The following is a 20,080-nucleotide window of genomic DNA, read 5'->3' on the forward strand; positions in this document are numbered from 1 at the left end:
ACGCAGAATCCCTCCATGTGCTGCTTAAAATATCCTGCCGCTCCGCGCCGCACAGCGTTTGCTCTGCTCTCGGCTGGGCTGCCTCCTGCCCGGGCTCCCTCCCCCAGGGCCCTCTTCTCTCAGGCGGTCACTGGGAAGACCCCAGGGCCAGTAGCCCCTCTTCTCGCCTGTCTGACACAGCCCATCCCCAGGCTGCCCTCTGGCCTCTAGAAGGAGGGGCGGGTGGCGGCCCCCAGGACCCAGGCCATAGTCCACAGCCTCTCCTGGCAGGAAGGTCGATGCCAGCCCTCCTGCCACGCCCAAGAGCACCGGCTGTGCCCACTTTCTCCTGGGCCCTCGCCCTCTAGATTCTCAGCAGGGACAGCTGAAGGACTGGATGTCCTTGGGGCACTGGGCTTCTGCTCCAGGTCAGTGGAGCCCGGCTGTGTCTCTCCAACCTCACCACGGCTGTGGCTGCCTTGGGCAGGGAGACCCAGGCTGTCCTTTCTTGCTCCCTGTCACTCATCATGACGTGGGCTTCTAGAGGCATCTTTTAAGTGTGACCTTCACACATGTTCCTTTAACATCGCTCAGATTTTAATTATTCTGGCTCTTCAAAGCCGGCTCAGGAGCACCAGGCAAAGTATTCCCAGGCAAGCAGCTCAAATACCTTTGCACTTAGCAAACGCTGCACGCACGGTGCCCTGTAGGGTCGGCCTCTGTGCCGCAGCCCAGCCGCCCGGCCTCTTCCCCCCGCCTCCCGCCTCCCCGCTGACCACTGCCTCCCAGCTCTGGCTGGTTCTCCCCTCTCTCCCGCTCTCTGCGCCTCTGTCTCCTGCCGTGAGCATGTCCGTGGCAGGGACTCAGCCCCGCACTCTGTCTCCATCCCTTTGGCCAGGCACGGGCCAGGCCCAGAAAGGCACCAGGGTAACAAGTGCTGGAAGGTCTCCCTCCCTGCCTCCGAGAGCCTGTGTTTCTCCTCCTGCATCCTCTGCTCCCCACCCTGAGCCCCTTTCCACACCTCCCCCTTCCCCAGCCCCCCTGCCTGGACCCCACACCAGGGGCCCCGCCTACCCCCGACCTGCCTGCCCAACCTCATCTCCATCCCCTGAGCCAGGGCTCGCTCCACGAACCGTGCCTTGAAGGGCCAGAGAGTAAATACCTGTCTTCAAGGGCAGGGCGGGTAGCAGCAGCTTCCCCCTTGCATCATAGCACAAAAGCAGCCACACGCAGTACGCGGTGAAAGGAGGTGACTGTGTTCCAACAAAACTTCAGTGACAAAGTGGGTGGTGGCCTCATTTGCAGACCCCGTGGTGGCCAGGAGTTCAGGCCCCGGCTTTCAATCCCAGCTCTACTTCCAAGAGTTACGAAGCTTCCAGAAAAGGATGGATCCTCTCAAAGTCTCAGTGTCCCTGTCGAAAATGAAGATGGTCATTCTGTCACCACTCGGGGCTGGAGTGAACGCTGGCAAGGTGATCCGGGGTAATCGTTCATTGTTATTAAGGATCGTGATAACACCCTCAACTCCTTGCCCTGTGAAAATATGCCCAGTTTTGTACACTACTGGGTCTCTGCTGTGCTGTTCCTCCTGCCTCGGATACCCTTCCCTCACTTGTCCATCTGCCAAATACTCATCCTACAAGACCCAGCTGGGAGAGCCCGCACTCCTGTTTGCCCCCAGAGGGCACGACCCGTCTCCCCTCCGTGGCCCGTCCCACTCTGTTGTGATGATCTGTTCCGTGTCTGTCTCCCCCCAGCCTGTGCCTCGTCTAGGCTTAGTCATCTCTCCATCCCCAGCATCTGACATGCAGAGACGCTCAGATTCATTCATTCCGCAAAGATGTGCTAGTGCAGGCTGTGTGTGCCAGACACCGTTCCAGGAGCTGGGTTCCAGCAACAAGCGGGGAAACGGCAACCACTGGGGGACGAAGCCGCATGTCGGGGGTGGGAGTGCTGGCAAGCAGAGGGGCAGGTGGCGTACAGCGAGGCCACAGATGGCAACGCCGAGGTGGGGTGTCCAACCTGGAGGAAATGAGGGGTGAGCCGTGCAGACGTGGGGTAAGGGCATTCCAGGCAGGAGAAGCAGGTGCAAAGGCCCTGAGGCAGGAAGGGGCTTGTGCTTCGGGACCAGCAAGGAGAGTGTCGTGACTGTAGTGCGATGGGGAGGGGGTGATCCGACTGAGGGATGGGCCACAGTAAGGACTCTGGGTTTTGTTCTGACCCATGGGGCCGTTCAAGGGTTTGAGCAGAGAAACAACGTGTTGGTAGAAAGGAAAGTTTGCTTTATTCAGGAGGCCGGCAACCTGGGGAGAAGGTAGACTCCTGTCCAAAAGCCAACTTGCCCCTGCCGATCGGGGGACAAGAGCTTTTAGAGGGGGGTTTCGGGGCCGCACAGGCAGAGGGAGGGGGCCACGTGCGGAACAGCCCAGTCAGCTCCGGCAGTCATCCTTGAAAGTGGTCTATCAGCAGCATCTTGATGGTTTTAAGTACAGCTAATCTTTGGTTCCAGGGTCAGTTTGTTCCCATTTCCTTGAGGCCAGTCCTCAGAATTGCGGCAGCTTATGTCATGGCTACAGTCTGGTCGTCATGTAGTTAACTTCTACCTGGTCGGGGTTTCAGTATCTACAAGACAGCTCACAGGATACGGCTCAGAATATGACCTAGAGCCCTTGAGAAGGAACTAAAGGTCCTTGACTTTGTTCAATGGCTAAACTATTATTATTTTGTCCTGTTTGACTGCTTTTTCCTTTGTTTCCATATTTTCTCACTTCTCTGATTAAATTTATTCTTTGGCCAAAATTTTCCTACAGACAAGAGGCAGGTGGAGGACATGGGGCAGGGGGGTCTGTCCTGGGAAGGCTCCATAGGGTCCTGCTCGATTTGAAGGCTGCAAACAGCATTAATAATAAGAGCCCGGGCTTCCCTGGTGGCGCAGTGGTTGAGAGTCCGCCTGCCAATGCAGGGGACACGGGTTCGTGCCCCGGTCCGGGAAGATCCCACATGCCGCGGAGCGGCTGGGCCCGTGAGCCATGGCCGCTGAGCCTGCGCGTCCGGAGCCTGTGCTCCGCAACGGGAGAGGCCACGACAGTGAGAGGCCTGCGTACCGCAAAAGTGATAATAATAATAATAAGAGCCCTAGGAGTCGGCACAGCTAGGATGCATTACCGCTTGCTCTTTGCCGGCTCCACGCATCTGTGTGTGGTGGGTACCGTTACAGATGAGGAAATCGAGGTGTGGAGGCGTGACTGGCTTTGCCCAAAGCCCCAGAGCCATCCATGGTGGGGCAGGACTGAAACCTAGGCCATGGGGCACAGACACCCACGCGATCTATTACTTTTCTGTAACGGTTCTCGGGACGTCATTCAAATACTATAATAACCAAGCTTTGAAAGCGCGCAATTCTGTGGCCGTCGGTGCATTTACGAAATTGCACCACCGTCACCACTGTCTAGTTCCAGAACATTCTCATCACCCCAGAGGGCAGCCCTGGACCCGTTCGCAGCCACTCCCCATTCTCCCCTCCCTCCAGCCCCTGGCAATACCAGTCGACTTCCTGCCTCTGGGATTTACCTGTTCTGAACCTTTTGGACCAATGCAATCGTGCATCTGGAGGGCACTCCCTCCCTCACTGAGCGTCGTGTTTCATCAGAGGGAGTGCGTGGGGTAGCGTGTGAGTGTAATTAAAAGTGTTTGGAACTTGTTTTTCTTTAAAGAAAGCCTGAATTGGGGGTAGCCTGGTCATTCCGACGTAGCATCTAAGACAAAACAAGAACCACACGGCTTCTGCGTGATCTAAGTGCATGTTTGTTTCAGCCTTGAGTGTTTCCAGACAGATGTGTTGATTGGGTGGAAATTAATTTTCTCTGCCCGTGAAGCTAACGAGCCTGGCCCCATTCTACCCAGGCGACCTGGAGCCCTGGTTTCCACGCTGGGGCCCTCGGAGCCCTGGGAATTCACTCACATTTGCTGACAACTCATCCGAGTCTGCGCGGTGAACAGGCAGGGGGCAGGCTGCCAGGTGGCCTTGAGTTAATTGGCAGTCGGGAGGGGCCGCCTTCTACCAGATGAATTCAGCGTGATCGCTCCGGAAACACAGTGCCTCGGACCAGCCCCCTGGCTGAGGATGAATTGGTCCCCTTCTCACTCATCCCAGAGGAAGGCTGTGTGGTGCATCTGCGCGTCCTGCAAAATCCCATCTGCATTTGTGGAGGCGTGCGACGCTCCCGTGTCCTCAGCAAGCAGATGGAGTGCCCTGGGCACTGGCTGGGTACCAAACGAGGAGCATCTTTCCCTGTGTTGGTTACCAGGCGCTGCCCTCTCTCTGCCTGGCTCGGTCTCTATGGCGATAGTAAACAGGGAGCTGGGAGGGAGGTGTTGGCTTCGTGTATACCTGCCTGTTCTTTGCCCTGACACGCAATGCTCGCGTAGCCGTTTACTCTTTATTTAAAGCATTCACAGCACAGAACAGTAAACACAGCAGAAGCCTTTGTCGAGACCCCTGTAGATAAGTTCTGGAAAATGTCAGCCAACAAAATGGCCAGAAAACCTCTCTGCCGCCTTTTCCCACACGAAGAGAGTCACCTTGTTGCTTTGTAGGTTTCCTTTTGTTCACATAAATGTTCACGCAGAGAAATGGAGAACAGCCCACGGCCTCCACAGGATGGTGCGGTGGAAAAGAAGTTTGCTTCTGCCGGGCCTCCAGCTGAATGTCTGTGGTCACAGCTGATCTTCCTAGGACCTCAGGAGGTCGCTTAACGCGGAGTCGTAACTCAGGGTGGTCCCGAACGTTGACCTGGGTTTTCTCATCTCCGCCTTATACCTGCCCCTCGTGGGGTGCAGAGCTGGGATGGCGGCACACGTTTTACAAACGTGGAAACAGCTTAGCAAGGGGAACACTCTTGTCCAAGGGCATAAACTGCGAAATGGCAGTGATTCTGGCTACACAGCCAAAATCCAACACCTTCTCCACGACTCCAGCTCCTAGGATGCTCGCTGCTGTTCCTGGTGCCTCTTCCATCATAAAGCACATAACCTACCACCTCAGCAACCAGAAAGCCTCGGAAACTACCCAGAAGCCAGTGGAGGCTCAGCATCCCCGCAGCAGACCCCACAGGAAGCTCTGCCATTCTCTGGAAAGAGACATTAAACATGGTAGTTTACACATGAAGCGTTAGCCAACCACCCGCACCAAGTTTTCCAGACCATCCTTTTAACGCTAATAACTTCTCCCCTCGGTTGCCTTGCACTTTAAAATTCGCAGTGCGCTTTTTTGCAGTTACCCGTGTGACTCTTACACGCTGCTCCATGAAGGGGGCAAGACCTGTCCCCTCCAGTTAGATGGTGAAACCGTCGCCAAGTGATGGAGTGACTTGCCGAAAGTCGGGTAACTAATGTAGCAGTCAGCAGTTGCTGCGTAAGAAACTGCCCCCAAACTTAGTGGCTCGAAACGATAACCATTTATCTCACGACTGTGTAAATTAGCAGATTCGGCTGGGCTCTGCTGGGAGCTTCTGCCGTTCTCACTAGACGCCGACTTGCGTCTGTAGAGGCAGTTGGTGAAGAACCAGCAAGTTGGCAGGGCTGCTGGGGCACTGGCCTCATGGTCCAGCGGGCTAGCCCACGTGGTGGCTGTGCAGCATTCAGGACCAGCAGAAAAGGTACGGCCTCTGGAAATCTGGACTCAGAACTGGGACAGTGTCACCGACACTATGTTCTGTTGGACAAGGTCACAGGGCCAGCCAGGATTCGGGGGCTGGGCAAATAGACCTTGTCTCTCCATGGAAAGACTTCAAAGTCACATTGCAAGTGGGTGTGGATACAAGGAGGGGAATAATTGCAGCTATTTTCACGAACAGTCTACGGCAGTCGACTGCCACCTGCCATCCCGGGTAATCTTAATTTCTTCTTTCCTGAAAACTTCCTGTGAGCCTCACAGACAGAAACGCTTGCTCCTGCCTGTCGGTTGCCCCTGGCTTTGTTCGCACCTCTGGTCAAGCCCTGGTCCCAACCAGATGGGAGCTGCTTCGAGGCCAAGACCCTGCCTCCCCAGCCCCTGCCCAGAGCCTGGCACGTGGGGCCTCACGAAGCCCTGGTGGGTGGACGCCGTTGACCGCAGGGGTCTGAGCCCCTCTGGTTCCTGGACCTCTGCTCTCCCTGCCTCAGAGGCAGCTGAGGGCCCTTCACCCACATCTTCCACCAGCCCCAGGGAGCCCAGGCCCTTCCAAGATGCTGATGGGAACTGAGTGGGCCTCCGCCTCCAACTGCTTTGTGTGTTAGAATCTGGATAAGATTTCACTGGAGAAGAGGCGCCCACCATGGCAGGCTGGGAAAGAGATTTAAAGGCCCTCTGAATACTTGAAAGAAGTACAGCTCTGAGGAGCTCGGCCGCGCTTGGAGAAAATGCATGCAGCTGAGACAGCACGCCTGCGCTGGGCCCCAGCCCCGCCACCGCCGGGCACCTTCACACCCGCCCGCGTGGGCATGTGGCCCCTGGAGGTGGCCACGTCACCTGTCAGATGGGACCGGTTATAAGAACAGGCCCGCCTTGGGTGCTTGTGAAGATGGGGACAGACGCTGCAGCTTTGGAGGGGCCTGCGTGTTCCCCACGCTTTCTCAGGTATCTTTTCATTCACTTCAGTTGTCCGCGGAGGATGCTGGGAGAATCCGTGAAGACGGGGAATCAGTACATAGGGTGCCTACCATATGCTGGCAGGAAGCGGGCCTCAGGAACTGACCCCGCTCACTGTTGCTGATACTGAGACTTTGAAGCTGATACTGGCGCATTCCCTCACGCCACGCCCACGTGGGACAGTGGCCCGCCTCGGGGTGAGGTCGTGTGAAGATGCCCACAGGCCGGAGGGATTCAGCCCCGTCATGAGCCTTTTCAGGCATCAGGCCCTCGCTCTGACCCCGTTAGCTCGGAGCTCCAGCCAGCTGGTGGCAGCGGAGATATGGCAGCTGGCAAAGGCCTTGCAGGGGTGTCATTCCGGGCCACTGCACGCTGACAAGCCCTCAGCCCTCTCTGTTCCTACCCTGATATCCAAGGAAATTCCTCCTGCGAACTCAGTTTTTAATAGTCCCCAAATGTTGCAATATGATTCGTGTTAAATGTGACACAGAACCAGATGCAGATAAGTTAAATGTTGCTGGTTTGGGGTGTTAGTGGCATTTATGAATTTTGTAGGAAAACATTTACTCACTGCAATTTCACAGTAAAAAAAAAAAGAATCACTCCCTTTCGTACACTCTACAGCACTCATTTTTGCCTGTGTTATTTAGGTTAATGAGAGTCTTAAAATGAGCTTCAGGATTTTCCCCCCAAAGAATCAAGCTTTAAAGCACCATTTTCATGAAACATAGTATCTTTTCCTTTTCCTCTCTTATCTATGAAAGCTCGTGACATATAGTGAAACCGCTCAATCCCTGGACCAGCTTTTCTCAGTAACAGACCCCTGCATATTCCTCTCCTCTCGCTTAAATAAAAACCTCAGCCTCCTGAACCTTCCCTGAATTTCAGAAAGTCTGGCCCAAGTGTTAATGATCAGAGGAGTGAGACCACGCGGAAACAAAGAACAGCAATCCAGCAGGAGCGCTGGTAGCAATTTAAACAACAGATCAGCGGTGTAGCAGAGCGGCAGGACCTGTTCGTCCTCCCTGAAGGACCTAGAAACCAATGTCTGATGCACATTCCTAAGCTGTTTTTACAGAAACCAGACTCCCACCAGAGGGAAACTGTTGGCCACTAGCACATAGACCCCGGACCAGCTGGAACCAGAAGGTTGATGACCGAGACTCCCGAACCATCACCCTGTTACCTCACCACCAGCCAATCAGAGAATTGTGCACGAGCTACTCACACACCCTGCGATCTCCTCCCTCGCCCTGTCTTTAAGAAACCCCCGAAAGCCACTGGAGAGCTCGGGTCCTTTGAGCACTGGCTGCCCCTCCTCCTTGGCTGACACCTGGAATAAATGCTGCGCTTTCCTTAACCACAAGCCTGTGTCAGTAGACTGGCTTTATTGAGCGGACGAGCAGGTTCAAGTTCGGTTTAGTGATAACAGCCAGCATTCAGCAGGTGTTGGTTTCCTCACCTTTGGACTGAAATTTGTGTTGGGTTTGGTTGGTACTATCATGGAGGCTTTTCTTTCTATCTCTGAACTCATTTTCTCTGGACAGCTGCCCCGTGGGGGTTCATGGACATAAACACACAAACCACCCGCTCCTGACCAGGGTTCACCAGCTGATCAGATCCTTAGACCTTGAGAGGTTTCCACTCCCAAACACTGAGCTCTCTGAACCCAGAGCTAGCCTAGGTTCCTGCCACTTCTGGGCTGGTGTTTGGACCCAGAGCTGCCCAGACTTGTCCTGACCGCAGGGGCCCCAGCACAGCTCTGTGTGGGGTGGTCAGAAGCAGCCATCTGGTCGCCATGCTTTCTTGGGGAAATTCCAGCCTTTTTAATCCTCTGAATTACACATCGTCTGCATTTCTAAAAGGAAATGTGAAGAGATTAAAGGAGAAGACAGCCCGGCTGAGATCCAGGAGGGTTCTGGAGAGGATGCTCAGGGATTCTTCTGGCAGCGAGAGTTCTTGGGAAAGTTTGTGCATATTCATGGACATGCACACACACACACGCATGCACATGCATGCACACGCACACACACACAAGCATGCACACGCATGCACGCACACACACACCAAAAACCACTCCCCGGTTGGATCTTCCTTCACTGACCGAGTGCATGAATAACCTTTGGGCTATTACATAATAACTTCTGGACGAGGGGTCCAGGGTTGGCTGTGAGTTTGAGGTTTTTTCCATGCGTCAGTTGACCGGGCTGGGGCTTAAGCCGTGAGAAGGCTCTGTGTGCGACCCCAGTGTGCTCAGAACAGCACTGAGGGGACAGCTGGCCCATCACAGCTGCTCAACAAAGCACCCTTTGGAGATGCTTCCCTTTGTTCCTCTCTTAGATGTGCTGTTTGCGCGTTGTCTATCTGCCTCCTTCGTCTCTGTGCTTACTAGAGTCTAGGTGGGACAGTCTCACCTGCAGAATGGCCGTATCGTGTGACACAAGTACTGATACTGGGCGTGGCTCTGAACTCTAAACAACAACACTGTTGCCGCGTGACAGTGTTACCGCAAACCGAGAGGCTTGTTCTGTGCGCGTATGAGCTCGCGGTTGCTGTGGTCAGGACGGGGCTCGGTTCTGCTGGCTCCTCTGCTCAGCGTGGTGGCTGGGCTGTGTCCTCATCGGAAACTTGACTGGGGAAGGATCCCTTCCAAGCCGTCTCGGGCTGTCAGCACAATTGAGTCCCCTGGGTTTGTAGGACCGAATGCTTCCGTTTCTGGCTGGCTGGAGGCTGCAGGCCCCTCTCAGCAGACAGAGGCCACCCCCAGTTCCTCCCAGGTGGGATTCCCCAAGAGGGTCACCTGCTTCCTCCCACCGGCAAGAGACAGAGACGCAGTGAGAAAGGCGCCGCGATATCATAAGTGACAGAGTCGTGTGACCGCGCACACGCTGTCCCCTTTGCCACCTCCTGCCAGTTAGAGGCACGCCCCCCTACACACACTCACATGGAGGGAATCTCACTGGGAGGTGGGATCCTCGTGGCCACTCAACAGTCTCTGCCATGGACACCATTAGCATATTTCTAACCCCACTTGGGGTCCGGTGGTACTTCGTAAAGTGTCATATCGAGAGAAGGAAAGTAGGAAACAAACAGAGAAGTGCGAGCTGGGGCTTCTCCAGTGTTAGTGGTGGGGTTTTTCTCTACCTGGTATCCTTTGGAAAGCTTTGGTTATTCCAAACCTGTTTTATCAGGAGGCTTAGCGTCTTCCAGAGCCCACTGTATCCTGCTGCCACTTCTCCCGTCATCGGTCCTGCTTTGAAGCTAAGAGATTCTTGGAATAACTCCCCGGGTTAATGCGCCACGAGCCTTTGAAGCACGGAGGGGTGGGGGGTGAGGTTTTAACTTGTATTTCTGGCTCAGTCCTTTCAGAAACCATCTCTCACAGCAGCTCTCAGTCTCCCAGCTCTAAGAAGCACGATGCACCCATTTATAAAAACAGTGATGGGGCTTCCCTGGTGGCGCAGTGGTTGAGAGTCCGCCTGCCGATGCAGGGGACATGGGTTCGTGCCCCGGTCCGGGAAGATCCCACATGCCGCGGAGCAACTAAGCCCGTGTGCCACAACTGCTGAGCCTGCACTCTAGAGCCCGCGAGCCGCAACTATTGAGCCCGCGTGCCACAACTACTGAAGCCTGCACGCCTAGAGCCCGTGCTCCACAACAAAAGAACCCACCGCAGTGAGAAGCCGGTACACTGCAATGAAGAGTAGCCCCCGCTCGCCACAACTAGAGAAAGCCCGCGAGCATCAATGAAGACTGAACGCAGCCAAAAATAAAAAATACATTTTAAATTAAAAAATGTTAAAAGTACGGGAAGAGGGACTTCCCTGGTGGCGCAGTGGATGAGACTCCACGCCCCCAGTGCAGTGGGCCCGGGTTCAATCCCTGGTCAGATCCCACATGCATGCTGCAACTAAGAGTTCACACGCCGCAACTACGGAGCTCGCCTGCCGCAACTGAGAACCAGTGCAACCAGGAAAAAAAAAAAAGGACGGGAAGGTCTGGAGGAAGAGAAAGGGGCAGGTGATGCCACCCAGAGACGGGTCATGGCAAGATGCCACCGCTGCCCCTGGGTTAGGGGATCGAAAACAGCCAAGAGGCGTTCCTCAGGGTGCACAGAACCTTCCCGCAGGGACGCCAGAGCAGTGGTGCTTCCCCGCAGCCTGGCGCCAGGGTCTCCTCCAGAACCCCTTTGACTGTTGTCCTGGCAAAGGGGTCTGGGAAACACAGTGTCCATACTTACCCCCCTCCCAGGGCGCAGAAGGGTGGGAGGGAGACAGAGTACCAAAGGGGGCACACGTCCCCACTGGGGTGGCAGGAGGTATGAGAGGGCCCCGTGACGGTGCAGGATTATTTCGGTGCGCGCACGCTCTGGGGCCCCCAGACCGGAAGGCAGTAGTTACACGGTTGCTTCTGCTCAGGGAGGCGCCAGGATTGCCCCAGAGGCTGCCTGATATGCCTCCAGAGGGTCCCCGCCGCTAGGGGTGTGGCCTGGGGACTCGGTGAGCGTCACGGAAAGGCTGCAGATGAACAAAGAATATTCTTCACTTAATGTTGAAGGTGCTGGCGTTTCTGCAGCATCCAGTGTGTGTTTGATCCACGCCAAAGTCCCCGTGTCTCGTGTGACAGGAACGTAGATCTGAGCTCAGAGATCCACCCTCCCACAGCTGGCACGTGCTCACAGTACCTTCCAGCACTGGGGCAGACGACCTCCAAACCAGCCCCAGGACACAGGACTGCCCCCCCGTGAGAACACTGCCGGGGCCCCTGCAGCTTGCAAGGTGGTGCCCAGAGCCCGATTCCACCTGCAGCTGCCTTCAGAAAGAACAGCGCTTTCCTGGAAAGTAGGATTTGCACACTGTTGAGATTCCGTTGACCCCAGACCCCACCGCTCCCTACTGTCTAATGCCTGTTCCTTGACACACGGCCCGCCTGGAGACATTTGGGTCTGTGACTCCTGCACGTAACTCTGGTTTGTTTATTAAACCCAAGGGACAGATACCCATTGAGAACTGAGCCCGTGCTGGGTGCCAGGGAGGAAGCGTCAGAGACGGGAAAGCGAGTGTGTGCCCATGAGCAGCTCACACTCCGGGAAACGCCACACGCCCCAACGCGCAGACCTGTTGGCTGTGACACATGTGAATGGGGCTTGAGAGGGGTGCTGGGTCCTCCCGGGAAGGAACACAGAGCCCGCCTGAGAGACCGGGTGTCTACGCGGAGAGCAGAGGCATCCCGAAGTCCTGGGTGCTGACTGGAGCCGAAGGAGATGCTGGGTGGGATCCAGGGAGGGGTCCAACCTCAGCCCTGTGGTACCAGGCAGAAGGGGGGCCCCAATATCCCAGGAATGTGCACTGGGCTCCTTTGGGTTCTGGAAAGAAGCTCTGAGTTTTAGGTCTTCTTTGAAAAGAGAAGAATTCTGAATCCCCAGCCTGTGCTCCGTCCCTCCCACCGTGAGTGTGTGTGTGTGTGTGTGTGTGTGTGTGTGAGCGTGTGTGCGTGCGCACGCACACATGAGCCTCAAGAACACACAACTGTCAGCCCTGCCAGTTTCTAGGTCATTAGAGGCAGGTGTTCTGCAGAGAGAAGTAAATGCGTCTCAGTGTCTTGGGTCTCCCGCCCGGGAAGCTCCGTGGGTGTGATGGGCGCGGTCTCCAGGTGTGATGGGCGCGGTCTCCAGGTGTGATGGGCGCGGTCTCCAGGTGTGATGGGTGCAGTCTCCAGGTGTGATGGGCGCGGTCTCCAGCTGCTCTGTCCATGGCGCAGCCAGCGGGCGCCCTTGGGGCTGCGCGTGCATCCCCTGAGAGTCGGTGCCCTGTTCATCCCCACTTCCCTGATGCAGGAACACACTTGTCTCGTCTGCTTGGGCCGCCCTGACCAGGGCTCACACAGCAGATGCTTCTCACGGTTCTGGAAGCTGAAGCCCAAGGTCTAGGCACCGGCTTTGTCTCTGGAGAGGGCTCTCTTCTCGGTTTGCAGGTGGCTGTCTTCTCTTGCTCCCTCGCAGGGCGGGAGGAGTGAGCTCTGGTCTCTTCCTCTCCTTATAAGGACGCTAATCCCCGATGGGGGCTTACCCCCCATGACCTCCTCTAACCCTAATCACCTCCAAATGCCACCCCACAGGAGGGGGGTTAGGTCTGCAACATATGAGTTTGAGGGGAGGGAGAACACAGTTCAGTCCATAACGCAGCACAAAGCTTCAGGAACGTCCCTAAAGACCCCGTAAGCCGTGGGCGTGTCAGGGAGGGGATGCGACCCAGGCCGTCGTGACCGCAAGGTGCGGAGCTAATCCTTTGCTGTCTCTGGAGGCGTCAGCAGGAAGGACCACGTCCGTGCGTGTGTGTGGTGCCCTGGGCCACGTCCACCCTTGTGATAAGCCGGCTGCACAGGTGAGGATCCCACACAGCACTTCACCGTTTCTGCGGCGCGTTCGTGTGTTCCGTGGGAACGTGGAGGCGTCTGGGGGCACAGGCCTGGGGACACAGGGGTGTCCAGGTCAGACTTGCCTCGCCCACCTGGGGCTACCTCCCAGCCATCTCATGGTTTTCAGTTCGTCCTTCCAAGAGGACATGTTCTCGCTGGCCCGTTTTTCCTGAAGCAGGACCTCAAGGTGGGTGAGAAACTAGCCAAAGGTCACAAACCAGGAACGGCCAGCCCTGCACCTAGAGCCCGGGGTCTGCCCGCCACCCTCTCCCCCATCGGCCTGCCGTGCAGCTCAGCAACCTGGAAGGAGGTGGAAGCTCCCCTCCCACGTGCAGCCCCAGCGGATCGCCCTCCAAGGGGGACGGGGCACCTCCAAGGACACGAGCCTTTGAGCCGCCCGCGGGGAGGGGGGACTTGGGGCTGAGGGCCATGTGCGTGGTGTGGAGCGCAGAGAAGGGGGCTGGGCTGTGGTGGAACCCGCTCCTGTCTCCACTGCCGCTTCCCATGGGCTCCCTCCTGGGGAGTGGCGGCCACAGCCCCTGGGCCTGTTTCTGTGACCCCTGCTTTGCCCAGAGACCAGTTATCTGCGGGTGAAGGGAAGGGGCTCTGAAGAAGCCGGAGTCCACTTAGGTCTGGGCCACAGGGTAGCAGGATCAGGGAACCGTTCAGATCAGCCAGGACCCCCAGTTAGGGACCCGCAATTTACCTCCTAGGAGGAAGCCCACGGCCTACACATCCCAGCCCACCTTGGTCTCCATCCCCACCGGTCAGCTGAGAGCCCTGCGTCCCCGGGAGTGTGAGGCAGGAGGTGGGGACATGGCACGGGCACAGGGCTGGGGCAAGAGTCCCAGGTTCCAGGCCCACTTTTACCTGGCTGTGTGCCCTTAGGTCATTCACTTAACTTCTCTGGGCCAGTGTCCTCGTCTCTTGAGTCTTCATGGGGCATTTATTCCAACACGGTTGCGTGAACAGGACTCAGAGGGTGAGTTATACCTTGAGCTAGGTGGCGTCGAGCCCCACCAGTGTACAGGGAGCAGGGGTTCTTGCACTCGTTACATTAGCACTGAAGTCAAAATACTCACAACCCTAACATCCCATTTTAATAATTTATGTACTAATTATCAAATTAATAAGTAACTGGTTTAATTAATTGATAATCAACTTCAGAGAACTTATTATTATCCCCATCTGACAAATAAGAGACTGCACCTGGGCCAGGCAGCCGGTGGGGGCAGAGCTGGGACCTGGATCCTGGCAGTCGCCTGGCCCCATGGCCTGCCTTTCGGGGTCCAGAGAACCTTGACTGAGAATCACCAACCCTTTGGACCGACAGAAATCCTGCCGCTCAGACAGGTGAGGGTCGTGTCCAAGGACACACAGTGAGCTCGTGGCAGCTGTTTAAGAAAAGACATTGATGACAGATGAGAAAAAGGAATCAGAGCCCAGGCTCTACCCCATTGATGCTTCCCAAACACGAGCCTAGAGTTGAGAGGATGTCGCTGACAAGGAGACGGGCTTGGTCCCCGCCCCCCGAAGCAAGGCTCGGCCCCCCGCCCCTGCCTCCCACCCTGCAGACCGCTCACCACCAGCCTTCACACTGAATGTACAGAGTGTCGCTGAATTTCCCCCCAGGTCCCTCCAAACCGCACCACGGCCCATCCCCACCTCCCCCCACCAGGGATGCATGGAGCAAAGGAAGGCATAACGGACAGCGTCAGCCAAGACCAACTTCACGGAGATGCCGTCCCTCCCTTTGGCCCTGGCTCAGCTGGTGGCGCGGCGAAAATGGACTGCGCCGCCCGGCCGTCTACCCTGCAGAACGCCGGGCTCAGAAACTGCCGGGACTGAAAAAAACCCTGTGTCACAAAATGAGAAAAAAATTACTCTGGACGACGGTGACAGCACCCTCTAAGTGTTACCTCGGCCCCGTGCTTATCGCCGGGTTGAATCATTTTCCTCTCCCCGCTAATGGCATGCGTAATTGCACTGGTTTTCCAGGCGTCCTTCACCCGTACTTATTTAGACTAGTGACTGATGCATTGCCATGGAAACCGGCACTAGGAAAAAAAAAAAAACCATCCCCAGTACAGTGGGAAGTGAGAGGATGCGGCTCCAACCTGGAGCTTACAACTTGTGTCAAAGAACCGAATTTTCAGCCGATCCCAGCGTGTGGTCTCCAAAAGTCAAATCTGCGAACCTCCCCGTGGATTAAACACTCGGAGCCGTCTTTCTTCTTCCTCTGATTTTTCCCCCCTTTTGTTCCGCGATTCTGACCCCAGAGGGCTGCAACTTTTTTCCTCTTGGATTAATGGACAATAGCAGATGAGGCCGGCCTCGTGGACGCGGGCTCCGCATGGACCCGGACAAGCAGTGGGACCAGCCTGAGTGAGATGGTCACACCCAGGTTAGAGATGATGGCTGAGAATTCCCGGTTCAAGAAGAAAGTTCATTTTGGAGGTACGATGCCGTCTCCGGGACCTGCTCCGGGTGGATGTGCTGAGTCTTTGTTCTTGACCCTCCGGGGATGGTGGCGCGGCAGGTCTGCCGGTCCTGCCGGTGCTGGGTGAGACAGGGTTGGCTGGCTGTGTAGGCGATGGCTTTGCACTGGGTGTGTTTTAAAATTACTGTATTTCTGGTGGTTGTGTTTCACCAGGGAAGGCTATTGTTTCCATAACGGCTTTCCACTGCTCCCGATATAGAAGGGAAGGTCAAGGTAGCCGTCAGATCACCCGGGCAGACTCCGGCCTCTCCCAGGGCCCTTCCCGTATTCTCAGGAGTCCTTTCGAGCACCCAGGCGGGGTTAAGACCAACTGGAGCATCTATTCCTAGTAAGCACTGTTACTAAACTCCAAGGGCGGACGACTGCATTGTGTGTTGCTGTGACTTCAATGCATAGATTTGTCCAGGATTCCTGTGTGTTCTCCCTGACAAACTGTATGGTACCTCCCCTCAGACTGGAGCAGGGCAGTGTGCCTCCCCGCCTGTCCAGCCGGCCCTCCTTCCAAGAAGGCATGGCTACTGTGGTTTTGGTTCGGTCCTTGTTTTAATCAAGTGGACTGGGTGCTCATCCACCGTTGTAGCCGTTGAGACAAGAAAACACCATCTGTATTTTCAGATTGCATCGCCTTCTTCACTTTCTACAGTTGGTTGTTACCAACTGTTCCCTCTCACTCCCAGAAGTGGAGGACAGAGGACACGGCTGGCTTGCAAGGGCTCCGGCCGGGGAGCTTGGCAACCTGGTGGGATAAGACGCATCTCCTTGAAGGAGCCCCCCTGCCAGGTGTCACTCTGAGGTGCGCAAAGAGGGGTGGAGCCACGGATGGTCGAGGCTGCGGCGACCCCCCTCTTCCCAGTCCCCTGGGCTGGTCCTGACCCGCCAGTGTCTGTCAGGGACGTGTAGCATCTTTGGGGGGCAGCTTGGTGGGTTACAGCGTATAAGTACCTCAGAGGCTGGTACCGCTTGTAAGGTCCCTGCCAGGGTGGGTCTTTGTGCCATCCTTTAGCGCCACTGGGATCCACTTAACCCTCCCCCCAACCCACCCTGCTCCTTCTAGGGATGAATCCAGTCGCTCCCTTGGTCCTGAACCGTGCTTAGCCCAAGATGTACCTGCCTCGACGCCGAGCTGGGAAGACTCAGCTGCCTTCCCACACACACAGGGCGGTTTCCTTGCGCTCAACAGGTCCCTTTTGCTCTGTGTCCTATTTCCTAAGCCTCAGCTGCCAGTGCCCCTAAAAAAGATTTTAAGGGACTAAAAAGAATCCTTCCACCCCCAGTCGGTTCCTGGGTTTAAATCCAGCTCTACTGTTCACACTTGTGTGCCCTTGGGCATCTCACTTCACCTTTCTGGGCCCCGGCGGTGGGAGGTGCCTAACCCTGCCTCGGGTGTTGTAAGGTTGGAGAGAGGGGCTCCACAGCGGGGGCTCCCCTGCACCTCGGTTCTGTGCCAGGCGCTGCAGTTGGCAGGGAAAGGCTGCAGTCAAGTGGGACCTAAGAGGTGATGATTTTTGGGGGGGAGGTCTTGATGTTGGAGGGGCGGGCGTTGGGCGGAGGCAGTGGGCGGGGGAAGCAAAAGGAGGGTCAGTCCAGGTATCCTGGCAGGACAGAGGGAGGAGCGCTGCTGCTCCCCCGGGGCCTGGCTGCTGGATTCAGTGCCAGAAAAGTCTTTTCCAGGTCCTGGCGTGTTTTCAAACACCCTGCCCCTCTGCACGGTCGCGCCAGCTTCCCCCGGCCCCTGCGCGTTCGCTGTGATGGAGAAGGAGAAGCAGGGCCTCCTCGGCTTGGACACTGCAGCCCAGCTTAGCAACAACGTGCAATCAGCCTCCTCCATTTACTGTAATTTCCATTTAAACTGCCTGTCTGGCTCCATGTATTGGTATAAATGCTTCCACTGAGCCGCCTGGGCTGATTTTTTTTTTTTTTTAATTCTAATTACTAGAGTAGAAAGCAACTCATTGACAGCCAGCAGCTTCTTTCATTTGTCCAGCCAATTTGGGAGGGTGGAGATCGGGGAAACGTGGCCAGGAACCCAGCTTAGTCAGCTTCCCTCCAGTGGTGCCCCAGCCTCGCTTGGCCCAAGATTGGCGAGACGGGGAGAGAGGTGGGCAAAGCAGAGCTTCAGACCCCCGGTCACAGCGCCGGCTGCCCGGGCAGGAGACGTCCGATGAGTGAGTGGGGATCTTGGTGTCGGGAGGTGCCTCCCCGCACCATGGCCTTGGACAAGTCCCACTCATTCTCAGATGGGGGTCCTGAATCTGAAAGCCTGGGGTCCAGGTTTCCTACATTCCCTAGTCATTTTCAAGGGCAGCCTCGTAAATCATCTTCTGCTCATCTCGAAGGTTTATCCTTTAAAGATGCAAAGGGGAGACTTCCCTGGTGGTCCAGTGGTTGAGACTTCACCTTCTAATGCAGAGGATGTGGGTTCGATCCCTGGTCGGGGAGCTAGGATCCCACATGCCTTGGGGCCAAAAAACCAAAACATAAAACAGAAACAATACTGTAACAAATTCAATAAAGACTTTTAAAATGGTCTACATCAAAAAAGGAAATCTTAAAAAAAAAATTTTCTTACAAGATGTGAAGGGGAGGATGCAGTCAAGTGCATGGCGGCCCCTTGAGCCGGGTTAGGATCCCAGCCCTCCACTCACGAGCTGAGCACCTTGCAAGTCGTCCCATGGTGTCTGGTCTTCTCCTGGGAGAACAGACATGCCTCGTGGAGCTGCCAGGTGGTGACTCAAGCAGAGGCGTTAAGAGAGCAGCCTGAAAACCAGTCCATCACTCGTGAGCTGTGTGACTTGGGGTGGTCACTTAACCTCTCTGTGCTTGGTTTCCTCCCCTGTAACAACAGCACCTGTCTCATGGGGCTGTTGGCAACTAAACCAGAGAAGATGTGTCTTTGCAGTCGGGATGGTGCTGGGCTGGCTTCCAGAAACAGAACCCTCAGGAGCTGCTACCTAAACACAGGGCTTTCCCTGTCCCACCCAGCAGGAAGGCGGGGCCAGACCCAGCTCTTTCCTCCTGCCTCAGTCCTCAGCCGGCTTGGCTTCCACAATCCACATGGGAAAGGGAGCCGTGCCCTGGGGAGGCCTGGTTTGGGAAGGAAAGCTCCTCCCAGCAGACACCTGCTCCCACCTCACTGGCCAAGACCTGGTCACGTGGCTGCCCCTGGAAGATGGCTGGGGAAGTGGGTTCTTGGCACCCTAGTCCCCATGGAAGGAAAGGAGACAGTGCTTAGAAATAGGTGTTGAGTGGCTGGCAGAGGGTGCTGGTCGGAAGGAAGGCCACCTCGGCACAGGGCAGAGTGGCCTCTGCTCCCAGGTGTGCTGGGCAGTGCAGGGCAGTGGTTAGGGCAACGAGCTGCAGGACTGGGCCACCCGGGCTGGAGTCCCAGCTGCCGCCCCGCCTCGCCGACACAGCGCAGGGCGCCGCTGCTGAGGGCGTAGGGCTACTGGAGCGTTGCGAGGAGCTCACGTGTTTTGCACTTAGAACGGTGCGTGGCCACTGGGTGTCACCTGTGATGGTGATGGCGGGCGATGGGCGTCCACAGATCTGGACGGTGATGGCGGCAGTGATGCACCTGGGGTCCTCTCCCCCTGGCCCCAGTCCTCGTCCTCGAGCCCTGCTCTGGGAGGCTGGCCTCTCCCCCGCTTTGGGTCCTCCTGCCTCCTGAGCACTTACCAAGCTCCCGGCTGCACCACGGCCACGGCCCTCGGCCGCGGGCACCCTCGGCTACCGGGCGCACGGGCTTATCTTGCCGAGGCTGAATGGATGAAGCGGGTGCTGGTGGGCCTCGGCTGGTGGGTGCCCGAGCCCCACTGCCTCTAGGCTCTGAGAGGGCTTCACAGCTGCGCCTGCTGTGGGGCCGGAAGACCGCTTCCTGAAGTGACAGCTACACCAGCAGCCTTCGCTCGGCGATGCGACTACTGTTAATTCTCCAGGTGTTTTCTGTCCTCTTACAACACAGCGGTCAACTGGCTGGGATGACTAAGGGAAAAAACCAAGCGTGCTAGGAGTGCCCAGTTCTCTGAAGTGCTTTCCGTGTGTCCTGGGAAGGAAAATCAGGCACATCCCCGCACCTTCCTTTGCCTTTGGTTTCTGGAGTCCGTAGGTTTGGCTCTCACGTGGTGCTGGTGTGTTTTGGGACCCTACAGGGCTGGGAACGGCTGGCACTCCCCGTACCCACACCCCCATGCCCACTCTAAGGGAATTCAAGACACATGGTTATTTTTGAAAACTTACGGCAGCCCCTGCCGCCGGGGCCTTACCCAGCTGTGTGAGCACAGGGCCGGTTCTCCCGATGACACATGGCACACGTGTGCACACACGCCGGGGGGCACAGAGCGATACTCCAGGGAGCTGGGAATAAATAGAACCAATGACTCAGTTGCATGTTGGTGCTATAGCCCACCGTAGAGCGGCTTCTACTACTGAAGCCAAGATGCTTCCGGGGAGGAGAGTGAGGCCCCAGGGCAGGTGGGGCCGCAGGCCCCTAGGGGAAGGGCCGTCGTTTGTACAGAGCCTGGTTCCATTCTCTGAAGGAGGAATCATTGTGTAGCGGC

The 20,080-nt window shown here is 56.5% G+C and overlaps 1 protein-coding gene across 16 annotated transcripts in view; it reads left to right on the forward strand.

Moving 5' to 3' along the window:
• Positions 1 to 20,080, forward strand: part of SHANK2 (SH3 and multiple ankyrin repeat domains 2) — a 548,430-nt gene that overhangs the window by 329,749 nt on the left and 198,601 nt on the right. Inside the window, exon 1 of one of the 16 annotated variants that reach the window (XM_060302798.1) lies at positions 15,361 to 15,481. The exons of the other annotated variants lie outside the window; for them this stretch is intronic. Coding sequence (XP_060158781.1) covers positions 15,415 to 15,481 — 67 coding nt within the window. The 5' untranslated portion in view covers positions 15,361 to 15,414. Of the gene's footprint in view, positions 1 to 15,360; positions 15,482 to 20,080 lie in introns of those variants that run through there. 16 annotated transcript variants of the gene reach the window in all.

The sequence above is a fragment of the Globicephala melas genome, chromosome 8 (genome assembly GCF_963455315.2).
Source record: "Globicephala melas chromosome 8, mGloMel1.2, whole genome shotgun sequence".
Taxonomy (NCBI): Eukaryota; Metazoa; Chordata; class Mammalia; order Artiodactyla; family Delphinidae; genus Globicephala; species Globicephala melas.